This window comes from Tripterygium wilfordii, chromosome 3, assembly GCF_013401445.1.
Source record: "Tripterygium wilfordii isolate XIE 37 chromosome 3, ASM1340144v1, whole genome shotgun sequence".
Taxonomy (NCBI): Eukaryota; Viridiplantae; Streptophyta; class Magnoliopsida; order Celastrales; family Celastraceae; genus Tripterygium; species Tripterygium wilfordii.
In genome coordinates, this window is record NC_052234.1 from 2,709,881 (window position 1) to 2,726,248 (window position 16,368).

Sequence of the window (16,368 nt, forward strand, 5' to 3'; positions counted from 1 at the left end):
TTGTGGCACACGGAATACAGGTGTGAGACTCGGATGGCATAGCCTTTATTCTTCAAGGGATGCATGAACAGTATCCTATAGGACCTAGACTAGCTGACGAGAAATTTGTGAGTAACTTGATTTTTATTTTCCAATACATTTAAGTTTTTTAGAATCAAGATTTTTTTTATAATTTTCAATTATTTTAAAATAGTGTGGATTCGTTTATAAAATTAGAATGTATGAAGAATTGCGACGTGTTTCGCCATATTCATCAAGATATGAAACTCAAATCCCTAGAATTTATTGTTATCAATACGAAATGCATAGAGCAGAAATTCCAGTGGTTGATAGACGATTTTACTTTGATGCAATCTTACATTTTGGAAGTATGAATTTTCTTAGAATGTTAAGACGCGAGTGTTCATGTCTTTTATGTAAATTGATATGTATTCGGTAAATAACTATTATTTAGTTGAATATTTTTTTTTTTTGAAAATGAACAAAAGTGTACTAATTTCAACAGGGTTTCAAATTTGATTGGGACTTGCGTCTTCTTAAAAGTGCTAGAAAGTAGGGATGTCAATGGGGTGGGTACTCTTTTATCCATACCCATACCCGTTATATAAACCCCTTACCCGTACATGTTAAAATTGCAGTTGGGTATTTTAATCTTCAGCTCATCCCCATACCCGCAGATGTGGGTAATGCCCATGACCCATCAATGTACCTGTACCAATCAAATGTAATAAGTCAAACTAATGTACATATACTTTGAAATATAATAATGTTTATATATAAGTAATATATCAAAGTCATATATATATTTAATTATTTAGAGGAATTCAGGGTGTAAAAAAACGCATGCACAAAAATCAAAATATGCTCTCATGAATAGATACACTTACCAAGAATTTGAACCACATCTCAATTCATTTTTCACATATAAATCGTATTATTCTCAAGATCGAGTAGGACTTTTTAAGCATGTAACGTAAATTCAAAGGTAGTGTGAGTGGTAAAAGAAAGGGAATGAGAAAACAAAAAGGTAGAGTAAAAAAGTTCAAGAAATCACCAAAGGATATGATTTATTATTCTACATCTTCTTTGAACTGAAATCCCAAGATAAGTTTCCATAATTCCTTGACAATCAAGAACCTCCTCAAATCAACCTTGCGAATTGTCTAATTTCCTCCGGTTTGAGTAATCTGGAATCGAAGTTCGCATATGAAGTCCTGAATTGGTTTTTAAACATCTACTCTTGACTATTTTGCTAATTAAAATACCTTTGGACACATGTTGTTAGTGCATATACAATGGATTTGAAGAAATTACTTTGTCTTGATCCTCCTATTATGAATGGGACTGGGGGAGGGGATATATAGTTGATCAATAAATTGGAGTTGAAGACAAGTTTTGGCATTTGCAGTTTGTCCAAACCATAATAAGAGACTGGAAGCTAGGGAACTTCTTGGGTAGGGGCATGGGCAATTAGGCGTGATTGGTGGACATATAGAATACTCTCACTCATTATGTGCATGGAAGGAGCAATAAGTGACAGCTTTTTATGGTCTGTAAGAGATAGTACAAGGTTTGTGTATGGGAGTAGTCATATGAAAGTCCAAAGGGAGTTGTAGACGTAGTATGGACATATTGTTCACCCACTTCGAGGTAGCCGATATTGTTGGGTCCAGCAAAGAAAAGAAAAGCTTCCCAAAGAAATCAAACCCCGTGTTTCTATTGTGGGTGTAGGTAAGGTGACGACTGAGGAAGCTTACCTACAATTTATGCTATTTGTTTATTACCAAATTTGTCGCTACTAAATTACTAATCTTAAAAAGAAGCCGATAATATAGTTGCCTTTTGCATCACAAAGTAAGAAATATCATTAAAAAGAAGCCGATAATATAGTTGTCTTTTGCACCATTTTGGTGTACTAAATTTTTCTTTTTGAAAAAATAATAAATATGTAGTATTTAGAATGATGAATCTAACGGTATTTTTTTTAAATAAAAATCAAAAATAACATAAAAAATGCATGATAAATTTAGATCGTCGGATATAAACTCAAAAGATTCGATTTTCATCGTGATGAATTTGATTTTTGTTTGTAAAAAAATTATCATTGAATTCGTCAAGTTAAATATTTACACATTTATAATTTTTTAAATTAATATGGTGCATCGGCTGGGTCTAGTGTTTTTCAACACTGGACCTCCCGTGGATCCATCGTTAAAGTAGGGGATCATTGACGCGTTTGGTATACCCTTTGACAAAGGAATGGTAGTGGTCACTACATTATGGTTTCATAAGCATGGTAATAAAAATTGTCATTCTCTTAATAGACATAATGGTTATTCATCTCCTACTCCATGACTCCTTTCTTTTTTACTGGTATATTCTTTTTATAAACATTATTTTGAGGTCTTACATTTATATTGTACAATAATGATCCAAATATTTTTTAAATTTGTATTAAAAAATAAATATAACAACATAATATATAATTTATAGTTCAATAATATATTACTTGATTTTATTTGACCAATTATAATGTAATTAGAAATAATAATTTTAGATTCTAGTAGTATAATAATAATAATTTTACAATAAATATAAAAATATAATATATATTACTTAATATTATTTGACAAATTTTAATCTAATTAAATAAATTATAATTTTATTTTCAAATAACATAATAATCTTACAATAATATCTGAATACTATGATATAATATTTAACAACAATACATACATATATATATATATATATAATATGTTGTATTTTAATTTTAGATCATCAAAAATATTCTATAACCACGACTTATTTATGAAGAGATAAAGACATAAACAAATACAAGTATTTCGGTCAATAAATATTTCATTCACATCTCATTCTTATAAATATTATGCATATCAAACATTATAATATATCATTACTATCATTATTTCTGATGAAACCAAATATTTCATTGTATGTTCGTTCTCACTCCATTTTTATTTTCATTTTCATTTCAATTACCATTATCATTCCATAAGGCAACCAAACATACCCTAATTACTTGCAAATGTGTATGTGTGATTAAGGAGGACAATGCCTGAAATCTAAATGTGTATGCAAAAATCTTTATGTATATGAAAATGTGAATTATGAGATTTATTTATTGAAGCTTTTTTTTTGGTTTAATATGGCACGTTTTTCTAGTCCTCCATTATATTTGAATACTTATGGGGTTTTTATTCTACTTTGTTTACTGTAAAAAAAGCGAGGATGTGAAAAGGACTTGAGAAGAAGAAAACAAGGAAGAAAGCTGGACTCCATGAGCAAGTTGCGATACATAATCCTAAAGGGCGTGCGCTCCTGCTCTGCTGTGCTGTGTTTTTGGTTTTCGAGTAATTTGCAGAAAGTGATCTCATGGTCTCCTAACATAATGTTGACTCTACAGCAACCATTCTCGCCCTTTGCCAGTTGTTTTCTCTTTTCTTTTTCTTTTTATATCTTTTAACGCATTGAAAATGCTAAGAATCACACTGTTTTTTTGTCATAGTTATCTCAAATATTGAGATAGATACATATGATTCATATGAAATCATATGCGTCCGTCTTAATATTTGAAGTAGTTATTGACAAAAATATCGGGATCCGTGAAATTATTATTAATTCAATATAACAGTTATAATTGATAAATCCCTGCTATGCTGACACATGGTTTACCTTTGGATGGAATATACCGTACAACATGAAGCAGTGACTTATGTTTGTTCCATTTGGACAAACCAGTGCTACACATCTTTCGTTGTCACACAGTTTAGGCCCCACAACTTCATTAGTAATGCAATTATTCACTAATTCAATGTATACTTAAATCCACCAAAAAATAGGAGTTAAAAGCTTGGTTCCTTTAATAAATTGACTAAGGTCGAGCCAATACAATCAATTATATTGTCTGTTTGGAATTCCAATTTTCATGAATACATCGAATTGTCCTAACATATTTGTTCCTCTTAAGCCTAATAAATGAGTTAAACCAAACTCACTAAGTTAGAGAAAATACCTAGATAATTGGTAAAGGGTGACTTGATTTTATAAATGACACTCAGTTGGGTCTTCCAAAAGGGCGATGTGGGATTGTCAACAAGGTAATGTTCATTCTCAAAGAAAAGGTATTTGGAGTGACGAATCATGATGGTTAAAAGTGAGTTTAGCTAAGTAACCGACATATCATAATTTACCAATGATACAAGACTAAGGTGGACACGTGCACAAATTAAAGAAATAAAGGGTATAAAATCATATTATAATCAAGTGGGGAGTGTAGGGAATATATGGAGGCAGGATGACCCCATTTCCTACCAAATCTGTGTCGCTCTTACATCTCCGTGGCCGCCCTTGGTTGGCTCTTTTAGTTTTTTTTTTTAATTTTATTTTTCGTCACAATTTTGCATTATTATGTAAATGAAATTATATTAGGTAGCAAAATTTTATTATTATAATAAGAATCCTACAAATCCTCGATCTCTTAAGAGCATAAAAGTCTCACATTAACACGAGTCCATCAATAGACTTATATAATTATATGGACAAAACTCACTCTAAACAAACAATTAGACATTTTCTTAAACTTAGTGAAATATATCCATAGAAATCAAAACCCTAAACTAGATAATATAATGGATTGTTTAGGGTGTAGATTTTCGATACAATTATAACTCTCGTTACACTTCCAATGTGACAGTTTTTGATTAAAAATACACATCATCGAGGGTAAAACTCTATCTATGTTCTCAAATAATTCTTCTTAAAACTCTTATCTATGTTGTCTTAATCAGTGCATCAAGTCGTCACAAACGATGATTAATTTACAAGGCGTGACTTAGCATCACTTCACTTGGACCCACTGAACTAAATCATCAAGATTCAAGATGACCATAATAGTACTGCTCATACTCTCTTATTGTTCAGTGTTTAGTCTTTCTACGCCTCTGCTTGGCTTATGATCTGCTGCACTCAGCTTTTCCAAACCCCACTCTGCGATTCGCCAGATCATACTCCACCCATAGATTTTGCTGATGAATGTTACCGATTATGTTACTAGCAACCCCTAGCAATCCTGACCGTCCGACCCCTACACAGTGGACCCCACCCCCAACGTCAGCTAGCACCCTCTCTTTCTCCACTACTATCGCCACTCCCTTATCAAACTCCCACACCATGTCGCCCATCAACCGTCCGATCTCAATCGGGTTTCCAACGAAACACATGTCCAATATTTCACCGAATACGTACCCCTTCTTCAACCTAGGCCCCACCAGTCTCACTACTTCCTCCCTCACCTTATTATATGCCTCATCCACCAAGAAAGTGTACTCGGTACCCGAGTCAATCATGGTCTGGCCCGACCCGCTTGCATCGGGTCTAAAAACAGCGGGCGAGATATCCAGCTTCTTGGCTCCAATTCTGATTCCTTGCATTGGGAGAGTAAACGCCAAGGGATCCAAATTCGGCATGCGCTGACTCTGAGGGAAGGTCAAAAGGTTAGCGTACTGAAACCCTCGTGAATTCGGGTTCTCACCCAAGAAGAACGACCCTGTGCTTTGACTGAGTCGGGTCGGGACACAATACGAGAACTTGGTGATTTTACCTTGGGAAGAGAAGGACAACCGCCCAAGATTCATCCCTAAAATACCCCTGTCTTCAGGGGTGCCCTGTGCACAGCCCAGCACCAAGGGAGGGGTACTTTGGGAAGTAGAGAAGGTGAATTTTTCTCTGACGAGATTACCCTCGGCGAAGGTACCGTCGGCGTAGAAGTAAGAGTAGTGGCACAACCGGTTCTGGTCACAAGAAGTGGGGAGAGTAAAATCGGGAATTCGGGGCTTACACATAGGGTGATTACATGGCAAAACAGAGAAAGTGGAAGAGAGGGAAGGATTGAAGAAGTTTGTCGGAGGAGCCTTGTCCTTGTGACAGTGGATCCAGGAGAGTTGGCTGCCTGTGTCCAACACCATCTGTTGGGGCTGTGGTGGGGTTCCTATTGGGAGAGACACAATCAGAGCCATTGAATACTTGAAGCTATATTTGAAATTGTACGGGAAGGATTGGAGCGTTGGGTTCTTCTTTGTCTGGGCAATAAAAGAAGGGAAAGATGATGATGGAGTTCTTTGTGAGAGTGGGAGAGAAGTGAGAGGGAAAGAGAAGGAAAAAGAATTGTTCTTTTGGGTTTCATGTTGGATAGAAAGAGAGACAGATAGCGAGCAAATCAAGAGAAAGAGAAGCAGAGTTTGTGTTTCTGTGGAACAAGCCATCATTGGTGCTGGTGCTGGTGCTGGTGTTGAAGAAGATGGTGGGGGTGAGGAGGTATTTATACCACAACAAGTAGAAGGAGAAGGAAAAATTACCAAAAAGCAGACGCGTTTTCTTAATTAGGACGGTTACATATATTTGATGATGATTTTTGTGATTCATAATTTTGTGTTTTTGGAAGCTTTTGATTCTTTCCGTCTCTGAATTACAACCACTTTTGTTTTGTTTTTCTTTGTTCTCATATTTTGCTTTTTTGTTATATGATATTTGAATTTGTAAAGTTAGTTACCACTTAAAATTAAATGGTACTTTTTTAAGGTAAGGCCTAGTTCTTACTACTTACACGACAATGGGGGACAATGGGGGTGGGAAAATTCCAACACGTATGAGTAGGGGCGAGGCAAAGTCTCGATTTAATATGAGAGGGTCACAATGACAGACAAAAGATTTTATATCAGGGGGATAAAACAAAGCGGGATCGGCAGTACCTTCAGAATTTTTTTGGATTCTCTATTACTTATACATTAGAAAGTATAAACAATAATACTAAAAATAAAAAAATATATATAAAATATGATAAGTAATAATAATTCATGGGGACTTTTATATAAATTACTATATAATTAGGTTATTAAAATCTTTTTGAGGGGGTCGTCAGCTGATCCTCCTCACTATAAGGTGGCTTCGTCACTGTGTATGAGAGTCGAACACTAATATTATTGAAATACACATTATTCTAGCCACTACCCCAGCAGCTCAAGTGTTTAAAAATTAAGTGGGACTTAATTATGGGTTACCCAGTGCACATTCAAATAATGGTTATGGGTTATCCTAACTCACAATATTGTATAAATACACTATTGCTATTACCTAATATATATATATATATAATAGTATAAAATTCGTTACACACATGAAAATATATGATAAGTTAGGACATAAATATGTGTAACATTTTTAGCGATTATATGACATGTTTTTCATAATATAGCAAACTTTTAAAATGAGTGGTTGATGAATAGGAAGTTTTTTTTTAATATTAGGTAAAATGGTCTCCCAAAACAAAACAAAAAATTACAATAAATTAATTAATTGAAGGATATCTCCCGAAGGGACTAATTGAAGTATTCCTCTTGTCTCTAACCACTATGAGTTGGCATATATATCAAAAGTTCAAAGCTCTGTTTTAATATATTATTGCTATATTACTGACTTTTCTATTAATATATAGTTTTTGTTCTTTATGGAAGGTAAGGTATTTGCATGAGGAATATATATAGTTATTAATGCAAAATTACTTTATTTCTTTTCCTAAATATGTGATGGTTCATTGAAAATCACGAGTAGCTTAAATAACATTTACATATGTGGTATTTTTTAGAAACCTCAAGTTCAAGCCTCTCCAATCCCTTTCTTCTATTAAATTTTTTTGTGATGGCCCGTTTCATACCTCCTTTGCATGGAAAATCATATGGGACCAGTTGACTTTTGAGGCCCCATTAAACGAAACACTCTTTTCGATTTACATAATACATTTGTATGGGAATGGGAGTAATGCTTTGTATTTAATATTGTGGTATTAAAACACCCAAACTACTAATTAGAGTGTTAATTTGATGTGTATCACCTTGAAAATTAGGGTTTGAATCCCCTCCCCATTTCAAAAAAAAAAATAAAAAATAATTATGGTGTTAAAGGTTCAACAAATTTTATTGCACAAAAAATAAAAGAAGAAAAGCAAATTTAATTAACGGGTGTCAATTGGACTTCTACCCAAGTGTAAATGTAGATTGGTTGTGGCCTCCATCCATGTTTTGGGCCTTTGACGTGTTAGTCTGGACCCACCACTGACTAGTATGCATTGTTAGGAAACTTTAACAACTATACCCCTAATTGAGAATAAGAGTTAGCTTGGTTGGTCAGGTTGTCTGTGTAGAACCTTAAGGTTCAGGGTTTTATTCTCACCAGAAGGGTTGGAATTTGGATAGTTTTCATCCACTATGATGGCCTTCATGCCCCTCAAATATAGCTTAGTGTGTTTGTGGCCTATGGACTTTTAAAAAAAAAAACATATTCCCCTAATTAAACATTTCTTCAAAAATCAATTTTTAAACTAATGGTTAGTGGAAACTGCAGGTAACCCTTAACAATTTTGTGTCTCATCGTTTGATTTGTTTCAACGTGTGGGGCCCACGTTGCTTTAAATTCAAAAAATAGATTGGCGGATGAGATAGAAAACTGTTTGCAGTTTGCAGTTTGCAGATACCCCATATGTAATTGTTAGGGTTTAGGATATAGGGGTGAGTCTTTTCTCCGAAGGTCGTGGAGTATATAAAATTAGTATGTACTTGGCGTGTATAATTGGTGGACTAATATGCGAGTTCATAGATTTATCCAATGTATTAATGATTGACAATAATAGTAAATTCCCATATTATCAAATAATTAACACATTGTGTCACAAATATTGGATGCAAATTAGTCATACTCTCATCTTAATTTTTGTTTGTCGTTGTCCCTTCTTTTCTTTACCTACTTGCATATAGAAAGTGACACGAGTGTTGATCTAAAAAATGAGTCATCCAGTCCAGTCCATCATTTATTTCAATCAATAGGATTCAGATTTGACACTTTAATTAATCTAACAATCATCTACTCTATGCTTCAATTTCAGAGCATCAACTATGAAGGCATGGAAATTAGAAGGGTTTTTGTTCTCAACTGGAATTTTATAATTTAATAAGTGATGATTTTACGAAACCCTCAAAATATATGGTTTTTTTTTTGAAGGGTGAGACTCTGCATTTCATTTCAAGATAATAAACGTTAAACCTAACATCACGAAAGTAGTCTAGGAATTTATAAACGCAGGATAATATCAAAATAGACTAAAAAATTACAAATACCATACGACACCGGAATAGATAGTTGAAGGAGCATGATGATATACAATCCATGCATTCATAAATTAAGAAATTGCAAATTTATCCTCGTTTAATTGCTCAAGAATGTAGATAACTTATAACTAAGTTTTCTTTAATGCATATATGGAACTTGGTAAACCATCCGGAGGTAACCAATAGATCATTATTGTCAAAAAGCCAAATAAAATTAATGAAAATGCCATAAAAAATAGCAGCTCTCAGTATAATTATACACCAACCAAAATATTTGATTTTCAACATTTTGAACAGTCAAGTTTACACCAATTTAATTCACTCAAGATTTTTTTTTTCCATTTGTCATAATTTGTGGGCCCCATATTCTCCCTTTAAGTAATCACAATGGTGATTTTTTTCTAGGGCAAGGATAATGTATGAGGATTTGTATTTTGTTGATGTGGCTGTATTAGGGAATATGTTTTGTTGATGTGATTGGGGTAACAAAATGTATTGGTACAATGGTGTAAATTTATCAACATAATTTTTGTGTAATAGAGATATAACTCAATATTGATTTAAAGGTAAAAATGTGAGTGTGTGTGAGATGTGGGTCCCATTTTGGGCTAACATGGAGATATGCAATGTTCCATCCCCTCATATTGAGACAATTAGAAAGAGGCCCAACAAATACGTCTTATTGGAGCACAAAAGTTTTTAATGAGTCAAGAAAAAAGTCATTTTTTGTCTTTCATGCAGCTTACAAGGAGAAATCCACATCATATAAACAAGCCCAAGCTTGTCAACCAAAGCGATATGGGACAAGAACCATGCGATATGGGACAAGAACCATGTTCTGATGCTCCCCCACACATATGAGATGAAAATTCAACAGCTCAACACGTGGAGGATAATACGCCCCATTTAGACCCTAGACCCACTCTGATACCATATCATAATTTGTGGGTCTCATATTCTCTCTTGCAAACGGATTTATAAGAGGAAGAGAAACTCACATCATATATATACAAGCTATAATTTATAAACTCAAGCGATGTGAGAGAATAACCATTTTTCACATCATTGGAACGCTTTCTTGGATTATGTGGTTGTTTTGACTGTCTAATTTAAAATTTTCACTCATCACCCCGTTGATATTTGTGTTTCTTTAGAAAGGACATGCCATCAAAATCAAAGTCTGTTGTCTTAATTGAATTTATGTCTAGAAATTGAGTAAAAAAACAGCAGTTCCACGCAGTCAACAATGTAACACCAGCTGTGCAGCACCACAAATACACCAAAAAAGTAGTGAAATCCAGCCAATTATATAAGTCGTCGAAACAATCACAAATTCCACTAGGGTTTGAACGCCTATCTTGATTTGGCAAAACTGAAAATCATAAACAAACACCACCAGATTGGAATTCATTCTTGGTTGAACAAATTTGGTGAAGTCAAAAGTTTTATCTTCTTTCTTTTGCTTTAGAATAGCTTGTAATTCAGTATTTATTGTTGAAAAGCTTGTAAAGATCAAGCTAATAATGCATTAATCAATATCAAGAACAAGAGTAGAGAAGATGAGAAACTCAAAAGATATCAATTCAAACTTAATTCAATCATTACAAAAGCAAGGGGAGAGGAACTGGCCAACCACGGAGATCAGTATATCTCTAGGCATAGGGATGATATTCGGCATGCCACTAATATCGGAAGTTCGAACCAATTAGAATATATATTTTTCAGGTTCTCGTGAGTTTTAGAGCCCACTTCCAAAGAGGGGTTAGGAACCCAAATTTCATTAGCGTGAGTTTTGATGCGGTATTACCTATAACGAAGAATGCTGCAGACTATTATGACGATTCGAGATTTACGTCTACTCAGTTGTTCGAAAGACACACCAAGTGATTCCTCAAGTATTTAAAAAAAAAAAAAACACATTGGCCACATAAGCAAAAGACCAGTTCAACGGCTAATGCTCAATCAGTCAACAATGGCTACAAAATCAAGACGAAAAGACTAAAATGTCCTTTGACAATAAAGTAGTCTAACTTGAGAAGGGCAATAAGAGACTCAAATTAAAAGATTAATACAAATACCAATTCTAATCGAATTGGTGGTAACTAATAAACTGTGATTTGTTCACGGATCATACTGTAACATATATATATATATATATATATATATATATATATATATATATATTATTCACGGGGTGTACGTTCATCTAAGTTTCTACTATACGACACAGGCTTCATATGATCGAAACACAGACAGATATCAAACACTCGGGAGGTTCAGAATGAAGGGCACATCTTTTCTAAGGCAAATAAATAAATATCCCAGGGGTTCACGGCCTGTGTATCCTTATCATGGAGTACCTACCCTAAATCTTTCTAGGACATTGCACGTGCACACATTCACATGTGTTCCATCCCCAACACCTTAAAATATGTTGTCAACTTTCACATTTATGTTCACGGGTTTTTGTCTTTGTTATTGCAGTCTTTTTGATGAATGATTTATTGGAAAATTTGTCCAAGATCCTCTTAAGAAAAATATCACATGATAATAGAGAAAAAGAAATTGAGAATAATAACACAGGAATATATGTGAAAAAATTTCAAAACTGAAGAAAAAACAACGGATTTTGTCAAAAGACAATTAAAGAATCTTTCACTGTGTAAAAAAAGATAAAAACAAAGGGGGCTTGTAGTTGTTTGTAATAGCTACAATATTATTTCTTGTGTATCTTTTTCTCATTTAGCACTAATACATTTATGATTCCAAGTTCACTTGGCCACTAAGGAAATAATCAAAGAATTATTCTAATTACAAATAATATTGCTAATTACAAGGGATTCCTAATTACAATAATTACTGTAATATTTACTAGTCATATATGGAGCATTGACCATGCTAACATACTCAAATTTTCTCTCACCAAAAAACCCAGTTAAAACCTAAGAATAAACCCTCTTATTCTTTCTCAATCCTCACCGCACACAACCCTTTGTTTATCTACCAAAATACTCATGAAACGCTAGTATATTTATAGAAGAACAGTCATTGAGTTTAATTCTACCTAGCAGCCTCTCCCCAAGATATTTTTGGTTACAAATATGATAGCAATAAGGTTCCTAACTAGAGACCAACTTAAAAAATGAGATTTGTCAAAGCAAAGACTCTTTGTAGCACAAAAACTCGTCCACAAACTGAAACTTTCCGTCAGCTGTCTGGATGGCTACTCAAGAAGTCTGGACATTTACACCTCTATCCGAGTCTGTTGTCCGTGTCTGTTGTCTCGATGGTAGATCTAGTCATCCGGACGAATTCACCTGTGCCAAATTCCTTCGGTTTTTGACCCCATTTTTTTATGTCGCGTGAAACACTCCATATTTTCAAAGTGAATGAATAGGGGAACACAGGCAAATTTATGTCATGTGAAACATGGCCTACTCTCCGAATGAATGAATATGAGACACGAACATATTTATGTCGTGTGAAACACTGATTATTTTCGAGTGAATGTTACATGAGTACATCCTCTACCACTTTCATGCGTTGATTCTAATGGTTGTGTGGAAGTCTTATGAATTATGATTGTGATCCGATGCATGAAAGAACTTTTGGAAGACTTGAAGTGATTTTTGGAAGAAAGTTTAATGAAGCATGATCATGATGTGGTCTGGAATAGTCATCTCGACACACATGCATGTATTTTGAAAAGTATTTTTATGATCTGATCTGATGATGGCAATGACTCTTAATATGAATGAATTTTATTTTCTTCTAGTTCCCCTTAATGACTTTTAACTCTTCAAGCTTTTCCTTGATTCTTCAATCTCCCTTTTTCTCTGATCTTCTTCTCTTTTTTCTTTTTTTCCCTCACAATTCTCCTCGAAGTCCCAAAGTTTAGATCCAAAGTAATATTGTTCTCCTCCCCAAAAAATACTTTTTTCCTACCCGTCAAGTTACCTTTTACTTTTCCACACTGTTTGGCTCACTGTCTCCCACTTACCTCCATTTAATGTATTGAACCCAAATACCTATTATCATCCTAGTCAGGCGGTCGCCTATCTTAAGTTGCTATGACTCGGAAGGCTATGACTCGGACCGAATCAAATGAGGGTACTACAATAATCGAGAACGATACCGTACAAGCTTGTCTTTTGAACATTTGATTTGAGCATAAACTTTGGCCGTAGGCCCACGTTCACAGAAGTTTCCCACATGATGATAAGATAAGTTTGATCAAAAGCTGTTGTGAAATTATTCGCAAGCGGACAAGTCGCACAAGTAATAAAGAATGAGTAGAGTATCGTTCCCACGAGGATATTTTAGCAAATTCAAATTCAAAGTCAATTCGAACAATTTTTACACTAATTGGCAATGCGAATTGTGATTGTGGTCATTCAAAGCTAACAAGCAACTGCAAAATCACTAAGTAAGTAACAAATTGAACAATTAACTAACAACAAACGACAATTTGATTTCCAAGAAAGTTAAACACTAGGGTTCCTAATTTCACCACCTCTCATCCAATTGAACTCCATTGATTCTTTAACTCTCAATTCTCAAATTAGTTGTTGACAATCAATTTCCCACTCTATTCAATGTTCTATTCCTAGATACATCGAATGTGTTTTCAACATAAATCCGGGTTATTCCTAACACTCGGATTAGTACATTGTAAACCCATTAAGATCAATGGAAATCACTTAACAATTGCATAAGTCATAAACCTATATTTCTATGGTTCATTCAACTTATGTTTTCTATGGATTCTTGCAACCTTAGGCCTATCCTTCCGGACTCAACTCAAGCTAAAAATCATTCAAATGGTGATCAAGCATTTGAAAGCAATAAGTGTATCCATAGAAAATCAACAACCATAAGAGAGATTAAAGGCTAAAAATCAAGTTCATTCAACATTCAAAGAGGGGTTCCATTAGGACCCCTAGTTAGAGGATTAGTTCCTCATAATCACGAAATACAACTTGAAATCCATACTAGCAGTCATTTAATACAAGAAATGAGAAGAAATTAGATGAAACCCCTGAAATTCCAGCTTGAGCTCCCAAGGGTTGCCGTCCAAGCTTGAGAGAATTTCTCCAAAGTTCCAACCCCTCAAAACCTAGCAACTTATTCCTTTTATACTCCCCATGACCCAGAGTCGTTTATCTCACAGGATGATGTCGTTTTGAGCTGGTCTTTCTTGACTTTAGGTTGATTTCGGACATTTAAAGGCCTAAAAATTCGCGAGACTACTCTGGCCGATCGATCGGTTTTTGGCCCGATCGATCGGAATTCTCCACTGTCCAATTCAGTTAAATTAGAATCCGATCGATCGGGATTTGGTCCGATCGATCGGTTTTTCCCACGGATCCAATTTCTTGCTTATTCCTATCCATTAAGCTGCTTTTCTTCCATTTATGCTCCGGAACCTGAAATGTGCAAATAACACTCTTTAAGCAGCATATAATTCGAATTAACTCTTAAACAATGCAAGATTTCATATAAAAGGATGCACAATTATATGAATATAATTGGCATATCAAATACCCCCACACTTAATCTTTGCTCGTCCTCGAGTAACTCCAAAATCAAGAATGAAAGGAATTTTAAAACTTTCCCACACTCTCAGGAATGAAAATAATTCAAGACAAAGGAGAAGCATCAACAAAACTGTAGCTCAGTAATTTTTTTTTTTTATAAAATGTCGAGCAGCCTTAGGATCAAAAATCAAACTCTAGCAGAAAACACAGCACATTACAAAGTTTTTAGCTTCAACTTCAAGCCTCACAGATATTCACTAGCAAGCAAAATCGCACTGAAGTGGCTAAGTGTTTCTCTCAAGTGCATGCGGGCGGAATATTATAAACAAGAACTCAGAATTCCCACATGCAATAATGTAATGAAGGCTTAAGAAACAAATGAAATGATCTCATGAATGGATGTCACTTAACCAAGCAATTGACCAACATCCTCATTCACCAACTCGTGTTCAAATTCAAAGCATTCTCAAAATCAAGTGGGACTTTTTAAGCTTGTAATGTAGGGTAAAGGCTAGATGAGAAGGGCAAAGGGTATAGAATTTTGAATTAGTGGAGGATCATTATACAAAGAAATGTCATTCAAATTTTTCTCCATACTTCACTATCTTTCCATTCTTCCATCATTCCCTTTCCTTCACAATCAATTCACAACTATAGAGTCACATGCAATTGCAATTGGTTTTTTTTTTTTTTTTTTTTTTTTTTTAAAGAAGAAACCAATTGCATGCTTCTGTTTCTTCTTTTCTATCAGTCAATACCCCCCCACACTTCTTCCAAAAGAAACTACAACATCCATCCACACTCCCTCAATGATCAAAAGAGATTCAGCATATATCATCCCAATTTTTCATTTAACATAAATAATTCTTCCTCCACAATAAGAAGCATGGAAGTTGGCTATGAATAAAAGGTCAGTGTTTGGCTTCAAAAAGGGTGCAATGGATAGCATGTATAAAATATGATGAAAGAGGTATTTATAGATTCAAAAATGGCCTTACTCTCATCTTTCAAGAACACTATTGAATTTCCCACAAGAAAGTGATTTGGATGTAATGTCATGCAATGAGTACTTAGCAAGCAACCGAGATGAAGAATAATGAGATCAAGCAAATATTATAGTGAGCGGAATAAAAACAATAGAGTTGATTTATATCACTCATTAAGAAACGAATGGCTCAAAAACTCACATTGGTTCAAGTCTCCACAATTTGCTAAATAATGGATGTGCACTACCAAAAAGTTTTCAATTTGATCCTTTGGCCACAAGTTTTTTTTTTTTTTTTTTTTTTTTAAGGCTAAAAATCAACTTTCTAAGCTACAATTCATCAATTCATCTCCAATGCATTGAACACATCAATAGGAAGCATCATAGAGGGGGAAAGCAACACTAAAAGTTTCAAAAGAAAAAGTTACACTACCATAAAATTAAAAGGTTCTAAAAGAAAAGAAAAACACAATAAAAAGAAGAAACATGATCTAATAAAAAGTTTTTCCTTCCCACCCCCACACTTGATGGGAACACTGTCCTCAGTGTTGCAAACTATGAGTACACAGTAGGGAGGAGAGGAACAAAACAACCTGGGCAATCTCAGAAGGAACGACGCCTGGATGGAAGAGAAACAGTGGATGGCCCAGCAGAAGCAGGTGCAGGA

The 16,368-nt window shown here is 34.4% G+C and overlaps 1 protein-coding gene across 1 annotated transcript; it reads right to left on the bottom strand.

Annotated features, from left to right (window-relative positions):
- Window positions 1–4,621: 4,621 nt before the first annotated feature.
- Window positions 4,622–6,466, bottom strand: LOC119985467 (aspartic proteinase PCS1-like). Its single transcript, XM_038829767.1, has one exon. The coding sequence runs from the start codon at window positions 6,285–6,287 to the stop codon at window positions 4,974–4,976; it is 1,314 nt and encodes a 437-aa protein (XP_038685695.1). The 5' UTR covers window positions 6,288–6,466; the 3' UTR covers window positions 4,622–4,973.
- Window positions 6,467–16,368: the final 9,902 nt, after the last annotated feature.

Excerpts from the sequence above, each read along its gene's own strand:
- LOC119985467 (XM_038829767.1), bottom strand. The coding sequence starts at position 6,287 with ATGATGGCTTGTTCCACAGAAACACAAACTCTGCTTCTCTTTCTCTTG.